At 46.0% G+C, this 22,599-nt stretch overlaps 1 protein-coding gene across 1 annotated transcript; it reads right to left on the bottom strand.

Moving 5' to 3' along the window:
- Positions 1-11,576: 11,576 nt before the first annotated feature.
- On the bottom strand, positions 11,577-21,815 carry INHBB (inhibin subunit beta B). The gene is made up of 2 exons (XM_081190744.1): positions 19,784-21,815; positions 11,577-14,377 (listed from the first exon to the last, which is right to left on the bottom strand). The coding sequence occupies exons 1-2, from the start codon at positions 20,196-20,198 to the stop codon at positions 13,602-13,604; spliced, it is 1,191 nt and encodes a 396-aa protein (XP_081046870.1). The 5' UTR covers positions 20,199-21,815; the 3' UTR covers positions 11,577-13,601.
- Positions 21,816-22,599: the final 784 nt, after the last annotated feature.

The raw sequence follows: 22,599 nt of genomic DNA, 5'->3' as shown, positions 1-22,599 counted from the left end.
TATTTGACTGGCTATTGGTGGTGTAATCTAGAAAAGCACAGAAAAGGGGAGATTTCAAGCTGTACCGCATCAGAAATTGCTATAGGAGAGCTACACTTCATTACATCCAACCCACCCTTGTATCAAAGAAACAGGTACTGTGTTGAGGAATGAACAGCATCAAATTTTATCTTCAGTTCTATCTTAAACAACACAAAATGCTTCAGAAAAAAATCACTATATTTAGGTATCATGATATCACTACGTAGACATTTTCATAACCTCTAATTATCTTCCTGCCCCCCACCCCCACCCTGCAAGCTGTGTAGCACCAAGTTGGATAAATATATAATTAGAGAGTGTCTCAACATGTAGGCTGGCTCATGACACTTCTCTATCAGCTCCTTCTCACCTCCCCAAACTGCATTGCTATTTTATTTAATAAATCTTGGCAAATGAGTCTTAATCAAGCACCTTTATTGTGGCCTCTTGGCTTCTTGGAGGATTTAGCTAGGAATCATCTCACTTTGTATTAGGCACCAGGGGTACTCATTACAGCACAGGAGGTAGGGTGTTTGTCCAAGTGTATCTAGCAAATGAAATTGTCTTTTATATGGTCTTCTCAAATGGTTGTTGCTTTCACAATGGCCTGGTTCAGACATAAAGATAAACTATAGTCCAGCATGATGTGCACAAGCCTTGAGCTTCTGTCTTCTTCCTTCTGACGACTCCTCCTCCCGTGTGGAAAGGGGAAAAGAAGAGATTGGAAGCTTTCATTTCTCTTTTCACTTAACTGTAGTTGATTGTTTACATCCAGTCACCTGAAGCTTGAAATGTGGTTAATCATAACTAAGGTTTAAGGAAACAAGCCAGCTTCATAAACCATGGTTTGAAATTGGCTTGGTTCAATGAACCATAGTTAAGACTAACCAAAGTTTCTTATTCAAACATAACCATAATTTTTAGTTGAAAGTGGAGTTGAAAGCTTTCAAACTTCTCACAGGTGTGCCAGAGGTGGGTGGGGGAGGTTCTGGTGAGCCTGAGAGTCTCATTCAAATAATGCTAAACCATATTAACACTAAACCATTCTATTTTCATGATCTGTGATGCTGAACTGAAACCTCTGAACTCCCTTCAGCCTCATATATATATTTACCACATCCAGGGGTGGTTCAGAGCTGGGAGTGAGTTGAAAGAGAATCAGTTGTCTCTTCCAAGATGAAGGATTTTGACTCACCAAGTTTTCATCTCAAGGTTGCTATTTCTGGTGAATCTTTGCTGCCTTCAAGAGAAAAGACTAATGAATGAATCAAAGTGGTCAGCAAGAATGTGTGGCTGAGACGTCCTAGGACTCTTTGCTCATGTCGACAGCAGTTCTGATCTCAACTCTAGGAAAGCAGTATCCAGTGCTTCCAGGATGGGTGAAAAATGAGGCACTGGTACTCCTATCTTGATAAAAGGACCAAGGGCATCCCCACAAAATGGCTGCCATGAGAAGCAAAACAAAAAAAAAGTGACAGTACTCCATGCTGGCGAGTGTTATCACCAAAAAAAGTACTAAAGCACTGGCAGTATCTGAATCTTAATTATATAAAATCACTGGGGCACTCCAGGAATGAGGGTGATGACAAGTCCCATATATCCTGCCAAACCACTCTCATCACAGAATGTGCATATGTATGCATATGCTTGTGTGTCCACACATGTATATGTACATACACACCAAAGAGCAACAGTACATAACATATAGCCCAGTTTATGAGGACCAGAATGACTGCAATCCTGTGCATAGTTTACTGGGGAAAGCCTCATTGAGCTCAGTGATGCGTACTTCTGACCACATTAGGTTCAGCCTGTAAAAAGCATTAAGCCTTAGCTAGCTGAAATGCAACATTTAGTTTTTAGTTTGAAATGCTAAGAAGTGTTACCATTTAAAGTGCTAGTGTGAAGTAGGAACACCATCAAAGAAAATACTAACCTCTACTTGATTATGTTCTTATCCTCTGACTTCTGTGCTAATCTCGCCCCAAAAACAACATGCGGAAGCCTTCTTAACACCTAATTCACTTGCCAGAGCAAGGACAGTCCATTGACTGTTTGGGCATATGACATCACTCCTGCCCTGAATAAATCCTGGAGCCTTGCTCTCTCCATCACATGTTTCCTCATCAGTTCCACCAACCCAAAGTCGCTTTTACTTGCTCTATGCCAGCTCCTCCCATTGAAGATTATCCTGTCAACCTGGATTCCTAAATGAAACCTCCATGGTCAGATGCAGTATATCTCTCAATACAGATGCTGGGAACAAGGGAGCATTTTTCCCACAAGGATAGCCCAACATTAACCCCCCCCCAAAAAAAACCCTCTTCAATTTCCCCTTCCCTCAAAATGTTTATTTCCCTTCAGACCCACTCACCCCCAAAGGACGAACCTCCTTCTCATTTAAATCCATCATGCCACCTCTCCTTCGATCATGATGGTTTGTGGGGCCACAAGTAAGCTATCAGGTGGTAGGAGAGGGAGCCAGGAGTGCCACCTTGAAAAAAACATGGGGGGCAGGTAAGCCCCACCCCATATAACCGATCACAAGACACACACACCATTTGAATGCCAATGCCCATCAACCTGGGGGGGGGCAATCCCCTCAGATATTTTGTTGAGGGGACCAAAGGGACCTCAGCCCCTAAGAGTTGGCTCTTATAGAAGGAGCTATGTACATGGTAAGTCCCATCTGCTCTGAGCACACCACTAGCCCAAAGCTTATCCACCACTCTCTAAAGAGGCAAGTCTCAGAATATAAAGGTGCACAAATCAACTAGTGCTGCCCAGCCAGCAAGCCAACATGCTTCCCTCTCTCTCCCTCAAGGAAGATAGACAGGGCCTGTCTATGAGGTACTCCTGCCTGATTTCACAGCAAACCCCGCAAACTCAATTGGTGCAGCTCTACGAATGCACTGGCCCTGGCGAGAGCTTCAAAACTTCCTTATTAGAGCTGAAGAGAACAAACAGAAGAGGTAGTAAGCAAGTCCTTGGAGAATACATTTATGCAGCAAAATCATGCCAGTGTATTTGACTCTGTAAACACAGGCACCTTATTTATTTATTTTGGTTTACCAGACAATCTACACAGGTTACACAGTCATTCAGGTCTACTTCCTTTCCCAATGACCCACAGTACCTGAGCCAAAATATGTGCAATTGAAATAATTGCACATTCTTGCCCTCTTCTGGCCTACCTGGTGGCAAGTCAGTAAGTCAAGTCCACAGTTCAAAGTCCGGGGTGGGTGTGTATGCCAGTCCCCACAAGCAAAGTCCAAAGGTCAGGGAACACAATCCAGGGTCTATCCAAGTAGCCAAGTCTGAAGTCCAGCAGTCAGGAAACAGTCCAGAGTCAAACCCAAAGCACAGCACCGTAGAGGTCCAAGAGCATCAAGGTCCATCAACATGAGCACTTAAGCAAAGCCCTTCAGCTCTGCTTCCCTTTTGTACTCTGCCTGCTGATTGCAGCATCTGGGCTTGATGAGGCATGTGACCATCACCTGTTCCAATCCTACTCCAGCTGAGGAACCACACACCTCCTCCCAGAGCTGGTGAGCCTCACTTGGCCAGCTAGGGAGCTGGGCTGTGGGCCCTCGCCTGCCCATTTTGGCAAACAACTTCCCCTCATATTATGCACCTTTGTATATTATGAATATTATATCAATATGTTCATTTTTATGCACACTTTTTGGTCCATGAACTGCCTCACAAATTACAGAGGATTGAAGGATGGTTGTGTGTTTCAGCTTGCGTGTTGCTGTGGTCTCTGTGGATTAGGCAGGTTCACATGCAAATGCACACCAAACCTTATTACCCTCCCCCCCCCCCGATCACAGGGGTGCCAAATTGAATAAAATATGGGGGACAGGTAAGCCTCGCCCCACATAATTGACCACAAGATGCAGCACACAAACACCATTTGAATGGCAATGCCCATCAACTTTGACAGGGCTCAGCACCCTCAAATATTTTTATTGGGAGGGGGGAAGAGACCTCGGCCCCTAGGAATTGGCTTCTATGTCACATTAAGCAATGATTCCAGCTTATCAATATTTCCAGAAACAGTCTTCCTGTCATGGAAGGTTTTAAGAACACTGAAGGCAGAAAGTTAGACAAAAACTTTATTGTAACTCTCCAACAAGAACATAACGCGTGTGGCCCAAACACATTACATTGGTTGAATATCAAATTGTCTTTGTATCACCTCATAAATCACAAAGCTGCTTGGTGACAAGCAGGGACCCTGGGCAGTGTGGAAGCAGTTTATATCACTGCCCTTCAGGGGTGCCAACCTGAATAAATTATTGGGGGGGGGCAATATTTCACCACCTACCATAAACCATTTTTTCCTCTAGTAATCCTTATCCTCCTGTTCTAAGGAACAGCCAAGGCAAAACCTATCAGATAATTAGGTGGCAATGGTTGCACACAGATTGTGATATTTTCTTATTTTGGGGAAGGTGGGGAGGATTGTAGGATAATTTTGAAACTGAGCAGCAGATCACAGGATACATGCTTGCTTGGCAAGTAGAAAGTTCTCTGCCATGGCATATTACACACTGTGGTTACGTGATCCCAAATAATTGCCCCAATTATGTAATTTGAGTAATTATACTAATTACATAAACAGAGAATCATTTACGAAGTTATTCCAAAATCTATGCTGGAATGACATTAAAGAAATGGATTGTTGTTGGTGGTTTTTTTTACTCCTATCTACACTGGTACAAGTCAGGAATGATGCCATTGAAAACAATGGAATTATACTAACGTTGAACTGGGGCAAAAAGGCAGCCTGTATGAATGGCATCCCCTCTTTACCCAGAAATCTTAACCATTAAGTTAGAATTAAATATCCCATAGTGCTTTGCAGGAAAAAATGGTGTCCACTGTTGAGTAAATGCCTATGTGTAGAAAACAGTGCTGCTCTTCTAAACAGCCAATGCATGTTCGCCCCAATACAGGAAGCGTGATTCAAACAATGTACTCAGACATAAGATTCAATTACCAGCTTTGCAGCCAGGCAAACCATGCATCCTTTGTATGTGCTTATGTCTGAAAGGTGGGGGGGGTGTTGAATCTTGCAGTAGGTGCCCCCCTCCTTTGATACAATACACTTTGTCTTTCTCCTACTGAAATCTGAAATGAGGCCCCTGACCCAAAGCATTAAAAGAAGAAGAAGAGCATTGCTTCCAGGATGTGCCAGACATTTCACCTCTTCGATATATTGATCTGAACCTCTCAAAAATAAAATGTCCTATGTTCAAATATTGGTTCTGAGGGAGCAAAAACAGCATGTTTCTCTCCCCCCCCCCTCCACAAGTCAAGGGCTCAGGCTCACATCAGCCATGACACCCATTCCACACTCCAGGGCATGGGAAAAAACCGCCTGCTTTGGTTTGCTTTGGCTCAGTCATCACATTTAGTTACATTCTTGTTAAAATTCTTTTTAGGAAGTCACAGCCTGACTGAAGTTAATATGAGTTTTCCCATTGATCTCATAAGGGGCAAGTATCTTTCTGGCTAGGTTGTATTGCAACAGTGCTGAAACAGAAGGCACTGAAGAAAGGAGAGGCTTCACTGGGTGTTGCTGGGAAGATCGATAACGAATCAGATACATTCCTGAACCCCACTAGCTCTGGAGCTGGGGTGGGGAATCCAGATATTGTTCAACTCCAACTCCCATCTTCCCTGGCCCATTGGACGTCCTGGCTGGGGTTAGGATGGCAGCCATATGTTCAAGATGCCACAAGACTCTTTGTTGTATAAGTCTTAGGTATTGTGACACTATTTGTATGTGTTATAGATCAGCCTCTTTCAGAAGTGCAGTTGAGGGCTTTGTTTGCTCATGAAATGCCCTTAGGGCAGGGAGGAAGGAGTAGCTTTAGGTTCTGCCCCTGCCCTGTGCAAGTACCAAGGCCACTCAGCCATGTGCATACAACTAGCCTTGTGCACATATTAACTGAATGCACAGAGCCTCAGCTTACACTTCTGAGAGGGGCTTGACTAGAATCAGATAGATGGCTACTTGCTTTAGATATATGGATTTTTTGAGTTGGGCAAGTGGAGACAAGTGTGAGAGCTATTGGAGAAAGTAATGTACGTAGGCAATTTGAGGCGTATGCCCCGCTTTAATTCCAAACTCTCTCTTTTTTAAAAACAATCATTCACTATTGTGAATGAAATGGCTCTGGTATAGCATTCATTGTAACTCATCTGCTGAATTGCAGAGCTTGCATTTACTGACTTGGAGAAGCAGTGATATAAATGATGAAAGATAAAGAGTGTGTGCCTGGGGTGAAGTGGGGCTGAATTTTTTCTGTGATGGAGACAACAGTATCACCACTTTCCAATTCCGTCTGGTATCAAATGGAAAGTAGCTCAGGAGGGGATATGGGCGTAGCCAAGGGGGAGGCAGGGAGGGGCAGCTGCCCCCCCAATAAAGATCAGTAAAAATACATAGCAAACTGAGGTTCTCCCCCTCCCCCAACAAAAGGCCTGCTCTCCCTCACAAAAATCCTGGCTACACCCATGGGAAGGAGCATCACAGCTCAACAGGACAGTACATGTACATATCTCAAGTTTTATCCCTGGCACCTCTACAAACACCTGCAAAATACTCACTGCTGAAACCCTGGAGAGTAGCTGCCAGTCAGTGTAGGAATACTGAGCTAGATGGCCCAACAGCCTGACTGTGTATAAGGCAGCTTTCCATGTTCCTACCACTACTGGGTCAATCAAAACTTTGGATAGATATTATAACTGTTCTTGTCTGTTGTGCTATCTAGTGTTGATCTAAACTAGTGAAAGAAGTGTGACCTGCCAATTTGACTTTTATTTGGCCTTTGACTCATTTTTGTGTGTGTATGTCTTCCTCTCCCTTCTGCTGCCCCTTCCTCAGGACCCCAAAATGTGCTGAAGCCAGTCTCCTTCTTCACCCAGTCAGGTCTCTTCACTTCCATTGCCAAGTGCAAGTCAAGAGCAAAGAAGCCACCTAGTCCAGCCTTCTGTTTGCAACAATGGCCAGTCAGAAGTGTCTGGTAAGCTTATAAGCAGGTCATGAAGGAAGCACTTTACTACTGTTTGTCCCAGCATCTCATATTTAATGAAAATCTCTAGGCCCTGAGTCTTCATGTTGACAGAAATGGACAGAGAGCATTTGAGCAAATTAAAATGCTGGCATGTCTTAGGGAGGTTTCCATGACTGCATGAGCAAGAAACCAGAGTTACTTAAGGTAGTTTCATAAAACAAAAACAATGTGTTTAAATTAAAATATAAACATTTTATGGAGCATGAGTTGGAGAATTTGCATGACTTGGCATCTCTTTGTTAATTTTTTGAATGGCTGTTACAAATGTGTATGCAGGTAGCTCAATTCTGTTATCATTCATTGGTTGTATGCTTTGTATTGTTTTTTCAGCTGATGAAGACTGTCACGAAACAGTAGTATCATTCCGGAAACACTGTCCTTGAGACTTTTGGGACGCCTTCCGTTGAAACTTTTGAAAAACTATTGAGAAAACTTTACTTTTTAGACTTTTGAGACGTCTTCTGTTGAAACCTTTGAATAACCATTGTGAGACAGACCTTTGACGCCTATCTTGAACACATGGCCTGACGTTCTGCGCCACTAGTCTCTAATAGGTTTATTTCTACTTTTTCAATGATATCATTATTCTGTTATATATGCTTGAACAGTTATTAGCCTAAGTGTTGTGTCTATATTTCTGTGACTGGTTCTCATTGCAACACAGGGGTTTGTTTTTAATACAAATGGGAGGCAGCACAATTCCGACCTCCCCAACCCCCCATGTACAGAGGAGCAGAGGACATCAGTGTGGAGGGCAAAGTAGCAGAGGAGAAGGAAGGAAAGGGGAAAAAAGGATTTCCCATGGAACAAACCTCTGCTGGGAACTCAACAACATATAAGAGCATTAGAAGAGCTGTGGATCAGGCCCATGGCTCATCTAGACCAGCATCCTACTCTCACAGTGGATAAACAGATGCATGCAATAAACAGGATTTGAACAGAACAGCAACTCTCCCCTCCTGTTGTTTTCAGCAACTGATATTCAGAAGCATTGCTGCCTCCAGCTGTGGAGCCAGAGCATAGCCATCAAAGCTAGTAGGCATTGATAGCCCTCTCCTCTGTGAATTTGTCCAATCCCCTTTTAAAGCCGTCTAGGTCAGTGGCCATCACTGCATCCTGTAGCAGCAACTTCTGTGGTTTAACAATGTGATCCATGAAGAAGTACTTTCTTTTATGTGTCCTGATTTTTCCAGCATTCAGCTTCGTTCTAGTGTTAAAAAATTATCTCTAGCCACTTTCTCCAAACCATGCATCCTTTGATGAATTTCAATCACAGGCTTCCTCAAACTCGGCCCTCCAGATGTTTTGAGACTACAATTCCCATCATCCCTGACCACTGGTCCTGCTAGCTAGGGATCATGGGAGTTGTGGACCAAAAACATCTGGAGGGCTGAGTTTGAGGAAGCCTGCTCTATCATGCCACCTCTTAATTATCCCTTTCCTAATGATCCCTAGCATGGAATTTGAATTTATTTATTTTTCACAGCTGCTGTACACTGTTTCAACATCTTCAATGAGCTATTTACTATGACTCCAAGGTCTTGTTCTGGGTCCCTCACCACCATTTCAGACCCCTTGAACGTATATGTGAAATTCAAACTTTTTTTGTCCTCTTTGTGTCCTTAACACTACATAATTGCCTGTGAATAGCTGAAGTATCATCTTCTTAAGTTAGAATTCTACCCCTGGTTAACATTGTTGTGCAAGGTCTCAAATCTGAATGTGTGGGCACATCCTATCCCTTGCACATATTCATGTACATTCATGCATATGAACACTAAGGCATCTTGCCGTGCTCTACCTGGCATTTCACACACTGCAGCTGCCAATGTATATTTTGAATGGTTGCTAATGCACTGTAGGACCTGTAAGTTTTCTGCTATATTGTCATGGATTGGCCAGATGCAGAGGAGTGGTGGGAGGCAGACCTGCCTTAACTCAATAGCTGCCTGCACTAAAAGAGAGTCAGTGTGGTCTAGTGGTCTGAGTATTGGGCTAGGACCCAAGAGACCAGGGTTCAAATCCCCACTCAGCCTTCATGAAGCTCACTGGGTCAATTTGGGCCTGTCACTGTCCCTCAGCCTAGCCTACCTCATAGGATTGTTGTGGGGATTAAATGAGATGGGGAGAACCATGTGACCACCTTGAGCTCTTTGGGGGAAAGGAGGCTATAAGTGCAATAAATAAATGGAAATGCAAATTAAAGGCGGTGGTGCCATCAGGGCAAGATTTGTGGGTTAGAAATCCACTCAGCAAAATAAGCAGAAGGGCCCCAAACACAGCAGTGCCTATTTTGAAATAAGCAAAGTACTATTTCTGACCATCTAAAAATGGGGAGAGGATCCCAAGATAATTAAGTCCAGAGCCTAAAATGGCCTAACTGCACCACTGAGGCCCTGATGGCGCAAACAGTGATATTTAACAATACCATGTACAGTAATAAAACTGCCAGCACATTTGCAAAGCTGAGGAGGATCTGGGATAGTTTCAAATTGGATGGGGGACCACATGTTGAGATAGGAGTATTGGACTAGATGACCCTCAAGTTCTATTATTTTATTATTCTACTGGCCTAAGTAGATGGGACAACGGAGATCTGTCACTGTACTTCCTATCTCTTTAAATTTTAGGAAACAGCTGTTTGGTGGGGTCAAGGAAAGCAGATTCAGATCAGGACCATGACTCCAGGGAATAGCTTACCCCTTATTTCCCCAATGAAACTTCCCTACCTCAAGGCTGCTCTTTGTCCCACCAGGAGAAACTCTCATATACTTAGACAAAGTGGGGAAGCAATTTTCATTGGGAAAATATCACTGGAGGGAAGGAATACCCGCCCCCCCGCCCCCGTTTTGTGATCCCATATGCAAATTGAGGGTTTGACTGATGTGGCTGTTTCCTAAACTGTAAAGAACTGAGAGGTCCAGATTAAGAGTCCCCATTACCTTGTCCAGTTAGGCCCTAATTCTGCAGAGCACCAACAGAATTACCTACTCTGCATCACAGTCAGTTGTTATAATGCAAAACAGGAAACAACTGCAAGATTACACCCTGTTCTGAAGGCCAGACTTCCATGGCTATTGGGATAGTCTGAGGAGAAGCCAAGCGGTTCCACTATCTACATTGTGCAGTGCAGACAGAAACAGAGGTCACATTTTGCTCGGTGATCAAGCCCTAAGTAATAGCATTCATGTGACTAAGGAGAAAACCCCCAATGCCCTGCATTGGATTGCACCATAGCTAGTACAGTACTAGTCTGGAAATGGACACTATACCCTTCAGCTCTCCCTCTCTCTGTAAGACATGACATGTCTGAACAAATCCTAGCTGCTGTCTCAAGGCTACAAATTGCATAGGCCACTGATTTTCCAGGGGACCCCAGGCTTGACCTGAATGTGTTCAGGACTAACTCAGGAAGAATAACTGCAATATCACACAACCACCCCTAGAAGACAGTGTGTCAGTCTTACCAACCTTGACTTGCATCATGGCAGGAGTCTTGGGTGGCCTTGTGTCCCACTTAACAGAATGCCAGCTGGTCCAAGTCAAGCTTCATGATGAAGAACTGTAAGAAGAGGCGAGCAGATACCCTAAGGCTGCCCATCAGCAGGTGGGCATCAGACTAGGTAGGCATAAAGGTAACCTGGACACAGCCTTCCCTGCTATGGTGACATGTGCTGCATTTCTGCTTAGAAATTATCATAATTATTTATACATTTGCAGCTATTGAATTTGGATTTTTTTTTTGCAAATCTGGGTGGTGGCGATGGTTGTTTTGTCCTCTTTTGAGGGGGGATTCATTTCCTCTTTTTCACCTGTAAGTGACCACCCTAGTCAGGTCACCAAGCATTCACTTAGGCTACACAAGGTGATTGGGAGACCAGCATGCTAAGCTACTGACTGTGCTTTCTAAAACTACATACATACCATCCCCTGCAGAGATCCTGTGGGTGACACTCATCCCACAGCAAACAAGCCAAGGTGGAACACATTCCCTGTACGTAACCAGCTTGAAAACCACCAGCCCAGCTCATATGGGCTATTCCACCCCCTGCAGGAAAAAAAGGAAGGCCATTGTCTTGGTACAAGATGATTTGTAGGAAGATTCTGAAAGGGAGGGTGAGAGCAAAAAAGCAAACTCCTTCCCAGTTAATCTTGGCCCTCGGCTGTGTCCCACCTGCCCCCAGATTGTGTGTGCCTAACCTTAATCATGCGTGGAATTGAACGAGGCTTGCACCTGCACTCCTTGGCTTATCCAACAAACGGTTACGCATGCGTGGTCCCATTCAGTGGCATGTAAGCATCTTCAGCGATGAGGCTTTGGTCCCCTCCAGCTTTGGATATACTTCGTTACAAAGGGGTTTCTGAAACAGTCCAGGAAAACTGCAGCCCTCAAACTTTTTTTTCTCTCTCGCTCCATTTTATTTACTTAAACTGTACACAAATGTAAAATACTCTGACAGCAAAATCTAAGTGAAAGTTGTTTTGTATTTAAATTATTATGGAACAGAACCTATAGGGGACTTTATTAAATAAACAACAACTGGGGTTTTCTTTCTTTCTTCTTCTTGTTTAAAGGATGCACATCTCGTCTGCTATGTGTTGTTGGTATAGAAAAGACACTGACCCAAATGTCACAGAATCAATCTTGTACCCTGAAAAAAAATTGGTAGGCCTCACAGCAGAGTATTCAGTATCATTACATGATATATAGATATATGATGACCTTGCCATCTGATAAAAATTACAATTAATATGTTGGCCTCTTTGGTTCCAAAATCTTATGTATAATACATTTCACTGTGTTCATCATCATCATCATCATCATCATCATCATTATTGCTGCTATAAAAATAACCTTTTTTCTTCTTCTTCAAATGGCAGTTTTCTCTTGACTAAGTCGTGCAACTACATCAGTGCAAACATGAAAAGCAATCATTCGCTTTTTAAAAAAAGAAGCAAAAGATTTAATTTCAAGTATAAAAAAAATATTAAAAAGTCATCTCATTTCAGTCCAGTTTCGTCTAGTACGGGTCAACACTTTTTTAAAAATTGCATAGCTCATGCGGCACTTGTTTTTAACCTAGAGATAAGTGAGCAAAGAGAAGTGCACCATCAAATCCCAACCATTCAAGGCATTGAAATCTGCAAGTGCTATAATAATGTGCATTCAAGCAGTTTGCGAGTGCTATGCTGCAGCATGGGGGTGGGGTTTGAGCTCTGCAGCCATCCTTGACATATTCTGGGAAGGGTTTTTTTTAATTAAAAAACCCCTCTCCCCACTCTTGTTCCCCCCCACCCATCCGTAAGTCTTCTCCAATGTTCCTCAACCGTTACAAAACGCCTTGCATTTCCACACCCGCATACACTCCCTCAAAATGTATCCACTGTGTGGCTATAAATCATCACCACCACCATCCGTTTCCTCTTCTCCCTGTTACTCCTCCCCAGCCGCTCCAAGCCTGCTCTTGCTGATTCCCCTGACGCGGGACACAAGCTGCAACTTTTGATGTCGCCGATGTTCTGAGAAGGTGAAGACTGTTGAGATGAATAGTGAACAAAAAATGGGGACAGGATGGACCCAAGCCCTTTTTGAGATGATGCGGCCAGGATACCGATCCCACATGGGGTGAGGATGGGAGTATCTCATAGCCCGTTAAAAGCATGAAATCATGCCAACATACCATTCAGAAGAATACAGCAACTGTGATTATATTAAGCTCATGGTACTTGCTTAAGTATATTTCTCTCGTAGCAATATTCTACTCTGGAAGTGCTATAGGCCATTTGTGATTTCTTTAAAAATATATATATATACACATTATGTTTAACCTCAAGAGGAAGGGCTCATCATGCTGTAAATCAGGTAGCCTGCTACTCCTTCCCTTTTTTTTAGACCTTAGAGGTGAAGGTTGGTCGTTTGGTCACTTAAATACCTGCGTATGCGAATATATTAGACTGTTTTCTCTTTTTGTGCTTCCCTGTGGTTTCATTCTAAACACATGCCTGGCTGGCTGACAGATGAAATGGCTATTGGCCCACTGTATTGTTTTTTAATCACTGGCAGACATTTAACTCCCTTTCCTTTCTTTGTTTAAACTTGCTTCTGTCCTCCAATCTGCATCATGCAACCGTGTGTGTTTGTGTGTATCGCACTCTCTCTCTCTGCGTGTGTGTGTGTGTGCTTTGTGTCCTTGGGTGTGTGGGTGGGATTAAGGTACTTCATAGCATTAGTCTATAAGTGGTAGCATAGTTTAGTGTCCAAGAACCACGAACTGCCACGGCCCTGACAACAGAGTGAAACAATACACATATCTTTGCTGCTGTTGTAATCTCTGCTCCTTACAGCTGTTGCCTCTCTGCGGTGATTTTTTATATATATATAAAACATCCATGCCTGGAAGAATATTCAGCAAAAACCACCCTTCTAATTCCATTTCTGTATGGGAATGTCCTAGACCTCCTGTCCCTTGTCAAACACACCCCTTCCCCAAATCAGGCGCAACCACATTCTTCCACAATCATATTGGGAACGTCCCTCTTCACGATGTTGTATTCATCATCAAAGTACAGCATGGATATCGAGCTAAGTTTGGTCGGGATGCAACAGGAGTTCACAGTGCCTGGGTTCAGCCCTCGCATGCGGTACTGATTCACCACTGCGGTGTGAAAAGAGGAAGCTGAGCCCGGGACACCAGCCAAATAGGCCGGGCAGCTCCCTTCACAGTAATTCCCATTGTAACCATGTGGCGCTATGATCCAGTCATTCCATCCAATGAGTCTAAAGTCAATGAAAAACTGTTGCCTGCAACATAAATTGGTCCTGCCATCACACTCCAGGCCTCTTTTCCGGATTCTGTGCTTGTTGTCAGCCAAGCGGGCTTGCACCACTAAAAAAGGCCGGTGAGACTCGTCCCCGGGGTCCACATAAATTGGCAGCACTGAATACTCTTCGCAGCCTTCGCACTGAACATCCAAGTTCAGTCTTCTTTCCCCTTTCTCAAACAGAGCCTGGATTGGTTCTGTCATGGGAAATGTGTGCCAGCCACTTCTTTTGAGATCAACTTTCTTTTCAACCACATTCCACTTGCTGCTAGTGTCCGGGTCTTGGAAATACACTTTGACTCTTACTTTCCGCCGGCTGCCTTTCTCCAAGACATATGGAAGCAGCTTCAAGTAAAGCCACAGGTTGGCTTGAACCACAAACAAGTTCCGATTCCCTTCATTGGAAATGAAGAAATAGAGGCGCACTCGAGAGGAAGCCAGGTCATCTAAGATGCAAGGGGGAAGAAATGCCGTTAAGTTCAGAAAGGTGTGTTGCTTTGCTTTGTTTTTAAAGGAAATATCCGCAACAAATTACTAAATGCCAAAAAAGGTAATAATAATGTAAATAAATAAAATGACCAAAGGTAAATGGATAAGTGTAAATTGCAAAGTGAGCTTGGCAGCTGAGTCAGTATTTATAAACCCATTGCTGAGTGAGTTCCCAGAGAGAAACTAATCAGGCTATAGGTGAAAAAAATACCAGATCCTTAGAAATCAGCAATTAAGGTCAGAGAGATTGAGAGCCATGAAAGGAACTCTGTGAGCACCTGGATAAGTGCTAATTAATGACATTTTTTAAAGTGTTGGCCTGGCAAAGGCAGCCTTCGTGTATAATTTTCCCAGAAAGCACAGGTTGCTAACAATCAGAGAACATTTTGCAGAGAAAGGATTTGGTTACAGTTTAGATGTGCTGTAATCTCACCCAGCAGCCCCATGATCCTTGGGAAATAAAGGCTCTTTACTAGTCCAGTTAACTAAGGCCACCTTCTTAGGTAAAGGTAAAGGGACCCCTGACCATTAGGTCCAGTCATGACCGACTCTGGGGTTGCGGCGCTCATCTCGCTTTATTGGCCGAGGGAGCCAGCGTACAGCTTCCGGGTCATGTGGCCAGCTTGACTAAGCCACTTCTGGCGAACCAGAGCAGCGCACAGCAAGACCGTTTACCTTCCCGCCGGAGCGGTACCTATTTATCAACTTGCACTTTGACGTGCTTTCGAACTGCTAGGAGGGCAGGAGCAGGGACTGAGCAACGGGAGCTCACCCCGTCATGGGGATTCGAACCGCCGACCTTCTGATTGGCAAGTCCTAGGCTCTGTGGTTTAACCCACAGCGCCACCCGCGTCCCACTAGGCCACCTTCTTACTGAAGTATAAATCAGTGTCTATCTGGACTGCCCCGTACTGAACTGCAGGTGGAGATATGCTATACCATACAAACATACTTCATGAACATACATAACTAGGTGTCAGGGGACAGGTTCTAGGCACCCACCACCAGCTAGCAGCAGCCAGAAAGTTGACATGCAATGCCATCCATGGACTGGCAGGCAAGTGGGCACTGCCTGAGGGAAGATAGAGGCTATTGGTGCAGTGCCCCATTCAACTAATGGGTCAGCCTCTACTGCTCCTGGAAAAGTTAATGTTGTGTGTGTGTGTGTGTGTGTGTGTGTGTGTGTGTGTGTGTGTTTACCACAGGTACCAAGCGTACACCCCAAGCATAAAGACTTACTACAAATCCCACTAATATTGCTCAGTGAGCTAAGCAATGCTGACTTGTGCCTGGTATCTCTTCATGGAAGAAATAGCTCAGTCAGTAGAGCATGAGACTCTTAATCTCAGGGTTGTGGGTTCAAGCCCCACATGGGGTGAAATATTCCTGCATTGCAAGGAGTTGGACTAGATGACACTCATGGTCCCTGCCAACTCTACAATTCTATGAAAAGCCAAAAAACAAATGCTACAGCATTTGGTTGCTACCTTCTCATTTGTACTTTTATTTTCTACAATATGAACAATAAATGGGAGGAGCTGTCAAACATGTCACTGACATCTCTTAACCTAAACCTTTCTGACCCCTGTGGTTATAATCCTATGCACACTTACCTAGGAAAGTGCCATTGAACTCAGCAGGACTGATTTCTAAATAGGCATGCACAGGATTGGTCCAATCATGGCTTCACCCAATATTCTTCATTCAATTCCATTTCATCCAGTATACCAGAAATAGAAACCTCAGCACTGCCATTGTTATCTAGAACTACTGAATCCTTGTTACAGTGCCATTTAAATCTGGTCCAAAAGGGAAGGCACAATTAGCTGGGCGGTTGAACTTTGCGTACAGAAGATATCAGGTCCAGTCCTCAGCATCTCCTGGTGGGGCTGGGAATGTCCCCTGCATGAAGCTCTAGACAGCCACTGCCAGTATCAACAATAGTGAGTTAATAGTCTGACTCAGTATAAGGCAGCTTCAGCTGCTCCTAATCATTGAGTTCTTGTGATCTTCTCATAGTACTTTATCATTTCAAATGAGCATGTATTCTTATCATGTGCTTTCTGGGACCCTGGCAGAAAGAACACCTTGTACACCGTATGAATTATTGTATGTGTTTCAGCGCCACACCACTAGGCTTCCTACACCCTATAGCAGGGATAGGGAACTAGTGACCTTTCAGGTGCTGTTGGACTCTAACTCCCATCTTCTCGGACTCCTGGCCATGCTGGCTGGAGGAGCTGGGAGTTGGAGCTGAACAGCCTCTGGAAAGCCACCTTCCTTGTCCTCTAGGCACCCAAAGCGTAGCTCTTGACCTGCCTGCAGCTTGGAAACTTGTAAATATAGTAAGCAAGTAATGGACAAGCAAAACACACAAGCCAAGTATTTTTGATGGTGATAAAGAGAAAGTAATAAATGAAGTGAAAGAGGGAGAAAGAGAAAGAGAACTAATAGGTTTAATAGAGCCATCCACCATCCACCTATCTATTCTTGCAGCACGTCTCTTCTTCCATTCAGCTATCCCCTCCCCTGAACCTGCAGCTCTTACAGCGGTTTTTGGACTTTCTACCTTAATGGAACCTTTCCCATGTCACGTGGTCTGCTGAAAAGATTCCTGGCTATCTGCCATAGATTCCTAGCACGTGGAAATGAATTTAGAGGCACATGCCTTGCACAAACTCAGCTCGTGTGGGCACAGTTAGGGATGGGGAATCAGTGGCCCTCCTGATGCTGTTTGATACCAACTCTCATCAGATGGGCCATAAAGGATGGAACTTCTGGACCAGCTAAGCTTTCCCAGCCCAGCCCTAGACAAACTGAGAGTGTAGCTTAAAACACTGTGGCTGCATTCTGTGAGGAATGAAAGCTTGTTCACCACTGCTGAACTTCGCTGATAATTCCCTGATAAGTTTCCAATGAACCCTCAAGTTATATTGTAAAACACTTTGAAAATGACAATCTGTTGTATGCATTGGTGGAGAAGCTTAGAGGTAGACAGAGAGAAACTAAAGCATTCTGGTAGACTAGCTAACAAGCTGTAGTACCTAACTGAAGAAGCATACATTAAAAAGAAAATCTACACTTCTGTAGTTAGGGATACCAAAGGAGATATGGTATAGGGTAGGTTACTGAGCAAGAGCATCTTGCTCAAGTTGATAGGATGGGTGGATAAAGAAGATGGAGAGCAGATACTTATGGCATTTTAGATAGATGAGTGAAAATCAGCCTGAGAATGATGAAATGACTGTTTCAGAACCAAACTTAGATTGACTAAACCAGGAATGGTGGATGGATGGAGGCAATGCTATAAAGACTAGATTACCATTAAAGAACCATGGAGAGGCGTAGTACCAAAAGTAGAAAAATGGATGTTACAAGAAACTGAGATTAAGTTGAACAGATATTGTTGATGAATGGGTCATATGTGGCAATTATAGTGCATGGAAAAATACAACAGGGGTGACTGTATACAGTAGATTTGTGGGAAATAAATAAATAGGCTGGTTCAGTACCAATTCACTACTATGCATGGTTTGAAAGTGTGTGTGAATGGATGAGTATGGAATAAGGAAATAGAAAACAATAAAGAGGTATGTGATAGGTTTAAGGATAGAGGGGTGCATATAAAACTCAACATGATATATAGTGGGATGGATGGATGGATGGATGGATGGATGGATGGATGGATGGGATCACCAAGTGGGTACTGTATGCAAGATCATAAAATTTAGAATACATGGAGAGTGTAGGTCAACAAAAGGGATTAGATGACATGAGTTGGACAGGTATGTGCAGCAGAGGATTTGAATGGCAAGGAGGAAGAGAAGAATATACCTGAGGTTGAGTGAGATGAGGAAGGAGATGACTGAATGAGTGGGATGTTAGTAGAAAGGTAAATAAGTGGGTGTACTGAACAGGCATATAAAATGATGCCTATGTGTGACAGGTACCTGACTGGTATTGAAAGTGAGCATAGGAGATGAATCCACAGATGGATGGATGCAAAAAGGATGGATGGATGCAAAAAGGTATGAGGGTGGATTACTGGATGAAGAGAAGAAGTCACACAATGTTAGGGATGGAAGGGTAACTATCCCATAGGACACTAGAAAATGGAGCGTGTGGATAAGGAACAGATAAGGAGGTGGAAAAGAAGAGATGGGTGGCATGAGAGATAGTGAATGGGTCGTGGGAAGGATATACCCATGTGAGTATAGGAGAGGTGCCTGAGAATACCCTACATGGATGTATAAGTCTGGGGAAGGAAAGGCTCTTCTTAGCTGGATGGGTGAATGAGCTGGCACAGTAGATGTGCTGGAATAAGGACCAGTAAAGTGAAGGAGAGCACAGAGTGAAGCAGCTAATGCAGATGAATAAACAAGGTAAGTGAGAGGGATGCGCCCCTGGTCTAGAAGGGTGCTGTACACGTCAAAGAGACAATGACTAGATCTGCATGACAAGCTAACAAATGAAGGGATGAAGGCAAGAATGAGATTTACATAAAAACCAGTGAGGCAGGAATCCGGCCTGCAGGGCAAATAAATTAATGGGATGCTAGTGAGCTAACAAAGCAGAGACATCACCTTGCCAACAAAGGTCCGTATAGTTAAAGCTAGGGTTTCCCCCAGTAGTGATGTATGGAAGTGAGAGCCGGACCATAAAGAAGGCTGATCGCCAAAGAATTGATGCTTTTGAATTATGGTGCTGGAGGAGACTCTTGAGAGTCCCATGGACTGCAAGAAGATCAAACCTATCCATTCTGAAGGAAATCAGCCCTGAGTGCTCACTGGAAGGACAGATCCTGAAGCTGAGGCTCCAATACTTTGGCCACCTGATGAGAAGAGAAGATTCCCTGGAAAAGACCCTGATGTTGGGAAAGATGGAGGGCACAAGGAGAAGGGGACGACAGAGGACGAGATGGCTGGACATCTTGAAGCTGGTTGGTTCTTGAAGCTACCAACATGAGTTTAACCAAGCTGCGTGAGGCAGTGGAAGTCAGGAGTGCCTGGCGTGCTCTGGTCCATGGGGTCATGAAGCGTCAGACACGACTAAACAACAAGAAGTGAGCTAACAGAAAATAATCGGCAAAAGAAGGAAAACGGATAGCACAGGATAGGTTGGGCGGGTAGACAGTGCTGGATTGGACAAACTGCGTCCAAAACAGAAATGTTTAACTTCAAGGTTGTAAGGTACGGGGCGGGGACATGTGCCTGGGTGGGAGGCCGAGAAGGGTTTGCTGGAGGTCGAGAAACTGCTGGGGGTGGAAGACTGGATGCTTAGGGCATACAGACCGAGGAGGCTAGGTGATGGGTGCGGAGGGCAAAGAGGTCAAAGCGGGCTAGGTCGACGCGCGGGCGGCCCACCTGTCTCGGCGAAGCTGATGATCTCGGAGAGCTGCTCGTGCGCCGCGGGGCCGCCGCTGGCCTGGCCGTCCAGGCTGGGGATCTCGACGCGGCCGTCGTCGCGCACCTTGCCGGCGTGCAGCTTGCGCAGCGCCGTGACCATGGCCGCCTTGGGCACGGCGTGGGTGATGTTGGGCCGCTCTCGCATCTGCAGGCGGCTCAGGATGTGCCGCTTGACGGCCTCCAGGAAATCGCCGTCCACGGCCCCGCGCTCCTCGGGAGGCCGCCGGAAGCCGCACGAGGTGCAAGTGTCCTGCTGCGGGGCGGCTCCGGGAGGGGTCGGCGAGGCACCGGCGCCCAGCACCAGCCAGCAGGCGGCCAGCAGCAGGAGCAGCAGCAGCGCGGCCAGGGCCCCCCTCCGAGCCGCCCCGTCCATGCCGAGCTCCAGGCAGGTCCGGCGCGGCGATCCGAGCCGGCGAGCGCCCGAGAGGGGTGCGCGGCGCTCAAGGGGGCGCTATGTTGGGGAGGACGGGGGGAGGCCGGCGAGCCGGATCCGGGCGTCCCCCTCGGCTGGCCAGCCAGGGAGCAGGTCGGCGGGAGGCAAGGCGGCAAGTTGGGAGCCGGTCCGCCGAGAGCGGCAGGGCGGGGGGCGGGCGGAGAGGGTGCGATCCCGGAGAGCCCGAGTCCCCCGGCGGCCTCCCGGCGGTCAGTTGCCAGCGGGCATCTCCGAAGCCGACAGCTCCTGCTTCATGGTTTCAGTTTGTTCGCCTCCAGCTCGCGCAGTCCAGCCAAAAAGGAAAAAGAGGGGTGGGGGGAGTGCGGACACCGGGGGTGGGTGGGGAGGAGGGCGATCTTTTTTAGTCCAGAGTCATCGGAAGGCCAGAGGGGAGGGGGGAGGGGTGGCGCGGAGGATCAACTGGGCAGCTTGAGAGAGTCAATCCAATTTATCGCGGCGAGCTGGGCGCACTCCCGGCAGCGGTGCCTCCCTCTGTCCCTTTGCCACAAGGCTGGGGGGGGGGGAGAGAGAGAAGGGGAAGCAAGCCAACTCCCGTCCGCGCGAAGCGAGCGGTCCCTCGTTGCGCTCCGCGGCTGCGTCTCCTTCGGCGCGGGGAGCGGCGCCCTCCCTAGCTCGCTCGCTCTCCCTTCTGCGCCCGCCGCCGCAGCCTCGGTTCGCCCGCCTCTGGCAAAGCGAAGTTAACCTGAAAGCCAAGAGCGGGCAGCGCGCAGGAGGAGGAGGAGGGGAGGGGAAGGCGGCGGCGCGCGCGGGGGGGGGACACTCAGTCCGATCCACAAAGGCGGGTACTCCCTCTCCCCCACACTTTCCCCTCTTTTGCGGGAGGGGGGTCAAGTTGGGGCTCCAGCCCAGCCGATGGGGGCCCTTTCTGGAGATCCCGCGATCATGCAGCTGTCCACATTAAAACAGTTAAATAAAAAAACATACAAGTAGTAATGGTAGTAGTAGTAGTGTTTAAAGCCCCGGAAGCAAGCGGGCAAGAAAAGCTCCAGAAGCGACTGGAAATCGAAGTCAGCAGGTTCTGTTTAAAAGTAGCCGTCCGTTCTGGCTTTCCTTCGCATTCAGCAAATCCCGCCCTTCTTGTTATTTGGCACTGGGCTTCTCGTGAGTAAAAAGGCAGACCCACCGCGCTGCCTTCCTGCCGCGGTTGATCTTTGCCTGTGCCTTCTTGTGTTTTATTCTCTCTCTCTCTCCAGCTCCTGAACCTGACGTTCCGCCTCCGATCGCCAAGTGGAAGGTCTCGGTTGGAGAAGCGCCTTGTTCTTCCTCGCTTATCTGCCTCTAATCTCCTGGCGACGGGTTTAACCCCCCTTTCTTTCTTTCTTTCTTTCTTTCTTTCTTTCTTTCTTTCTTTCTTTCTTTCTCTTTTCTTTTCTTTATTTCTTTTTGACCTGCCAAATCACAACATTGGGCCACTTTTCTACAGAAACTTTTATACAGAAGTTAAAACCACGTGGGATCTCCAACCTATAACAGACTAGGCGCCACAGGCTCTGCACTGTCGAGATTAAGCATTTTCGCCTGCAGGCTTCTGCAGCAGCAACTTCCTGATGTGGAAATATTAACTATGCTTGTTCCTTTAACTACGCCCCCACCCACCCCGCGACAGCCATTCAATACTGAGAGGGAGAGAAGGATATTACGTGGAACACTCATTTGTCCAACACTCATTGCCAGCGAAAAGGAGGAATCTGGATAAAGTTAGCAGCAGCGCAATTAAACTAATTAGCCGGTGAATGGGGCGGTGGTTGAGAGCATGAGCTGCGATGTCTCTGGCTGAAACTCCAGCTCAGTCGAAGCGAGGTGGTCTCGGGGAAGCCGCATTCGCCCTCCCCTTTCAGGGCCCTCTCTGTGCGATATGGGGAATGGCAACAGCACTAGCCTACCTTGCAGGGCTGTCAAAATCATAGAATCAGGTAATTGTGGAGTTGCAAGGGACTCTGAGGGTCAGCTAGTCCAAGAAATCTCAACACGCGATTCCCCATCCAGTTTGAAACCATGCCGGACGCTGCTTAGCTTTGCAAATGTGCTAGCAGTTTTATTGCTCCCATCGTTGAGCTAATGCCCAAAGGGGTGGCTAAAACGTGGAAGAGGTCCGTGGCACTTTCAGAACCTAAAACAGTTTCTTATGGTATACAAGCCCCCTGATCTCGTGGGCCATGCTGCCTTGGGCTTATTGCAGATGTAGTCCAGAAACATCTGGAGGGGATCATCCGGCTGCCCCTTGAGTTTTTCAGGACTGGGACCTCTCTCTAGGAGCGCTGCTTTTGTCTGTTTTGGAGCATGTTTGGCAAAAGCAGTTTCAAATGTAGTGTATATTCCT

The sequence above is a fragment of the Podarcis bocagei genome, assembly GCF_964188305.1.
Source record: "Podarcis bocagei genome assembly, chromosome: 1".
In the NCBI taxonomy this organism is placed as follows: domain Eukaryota; kingdom Metazoa; phylum Chordata; class Lepidosauria; order Squamata; family Lacertidae; genus Podarcis; species Podarcis bocagei.
The sequence above is the reverse complement of the archived record's forward strand: the minus strand, read 5'-3'. Positions and strand labels throughout refer to the sequence as shown.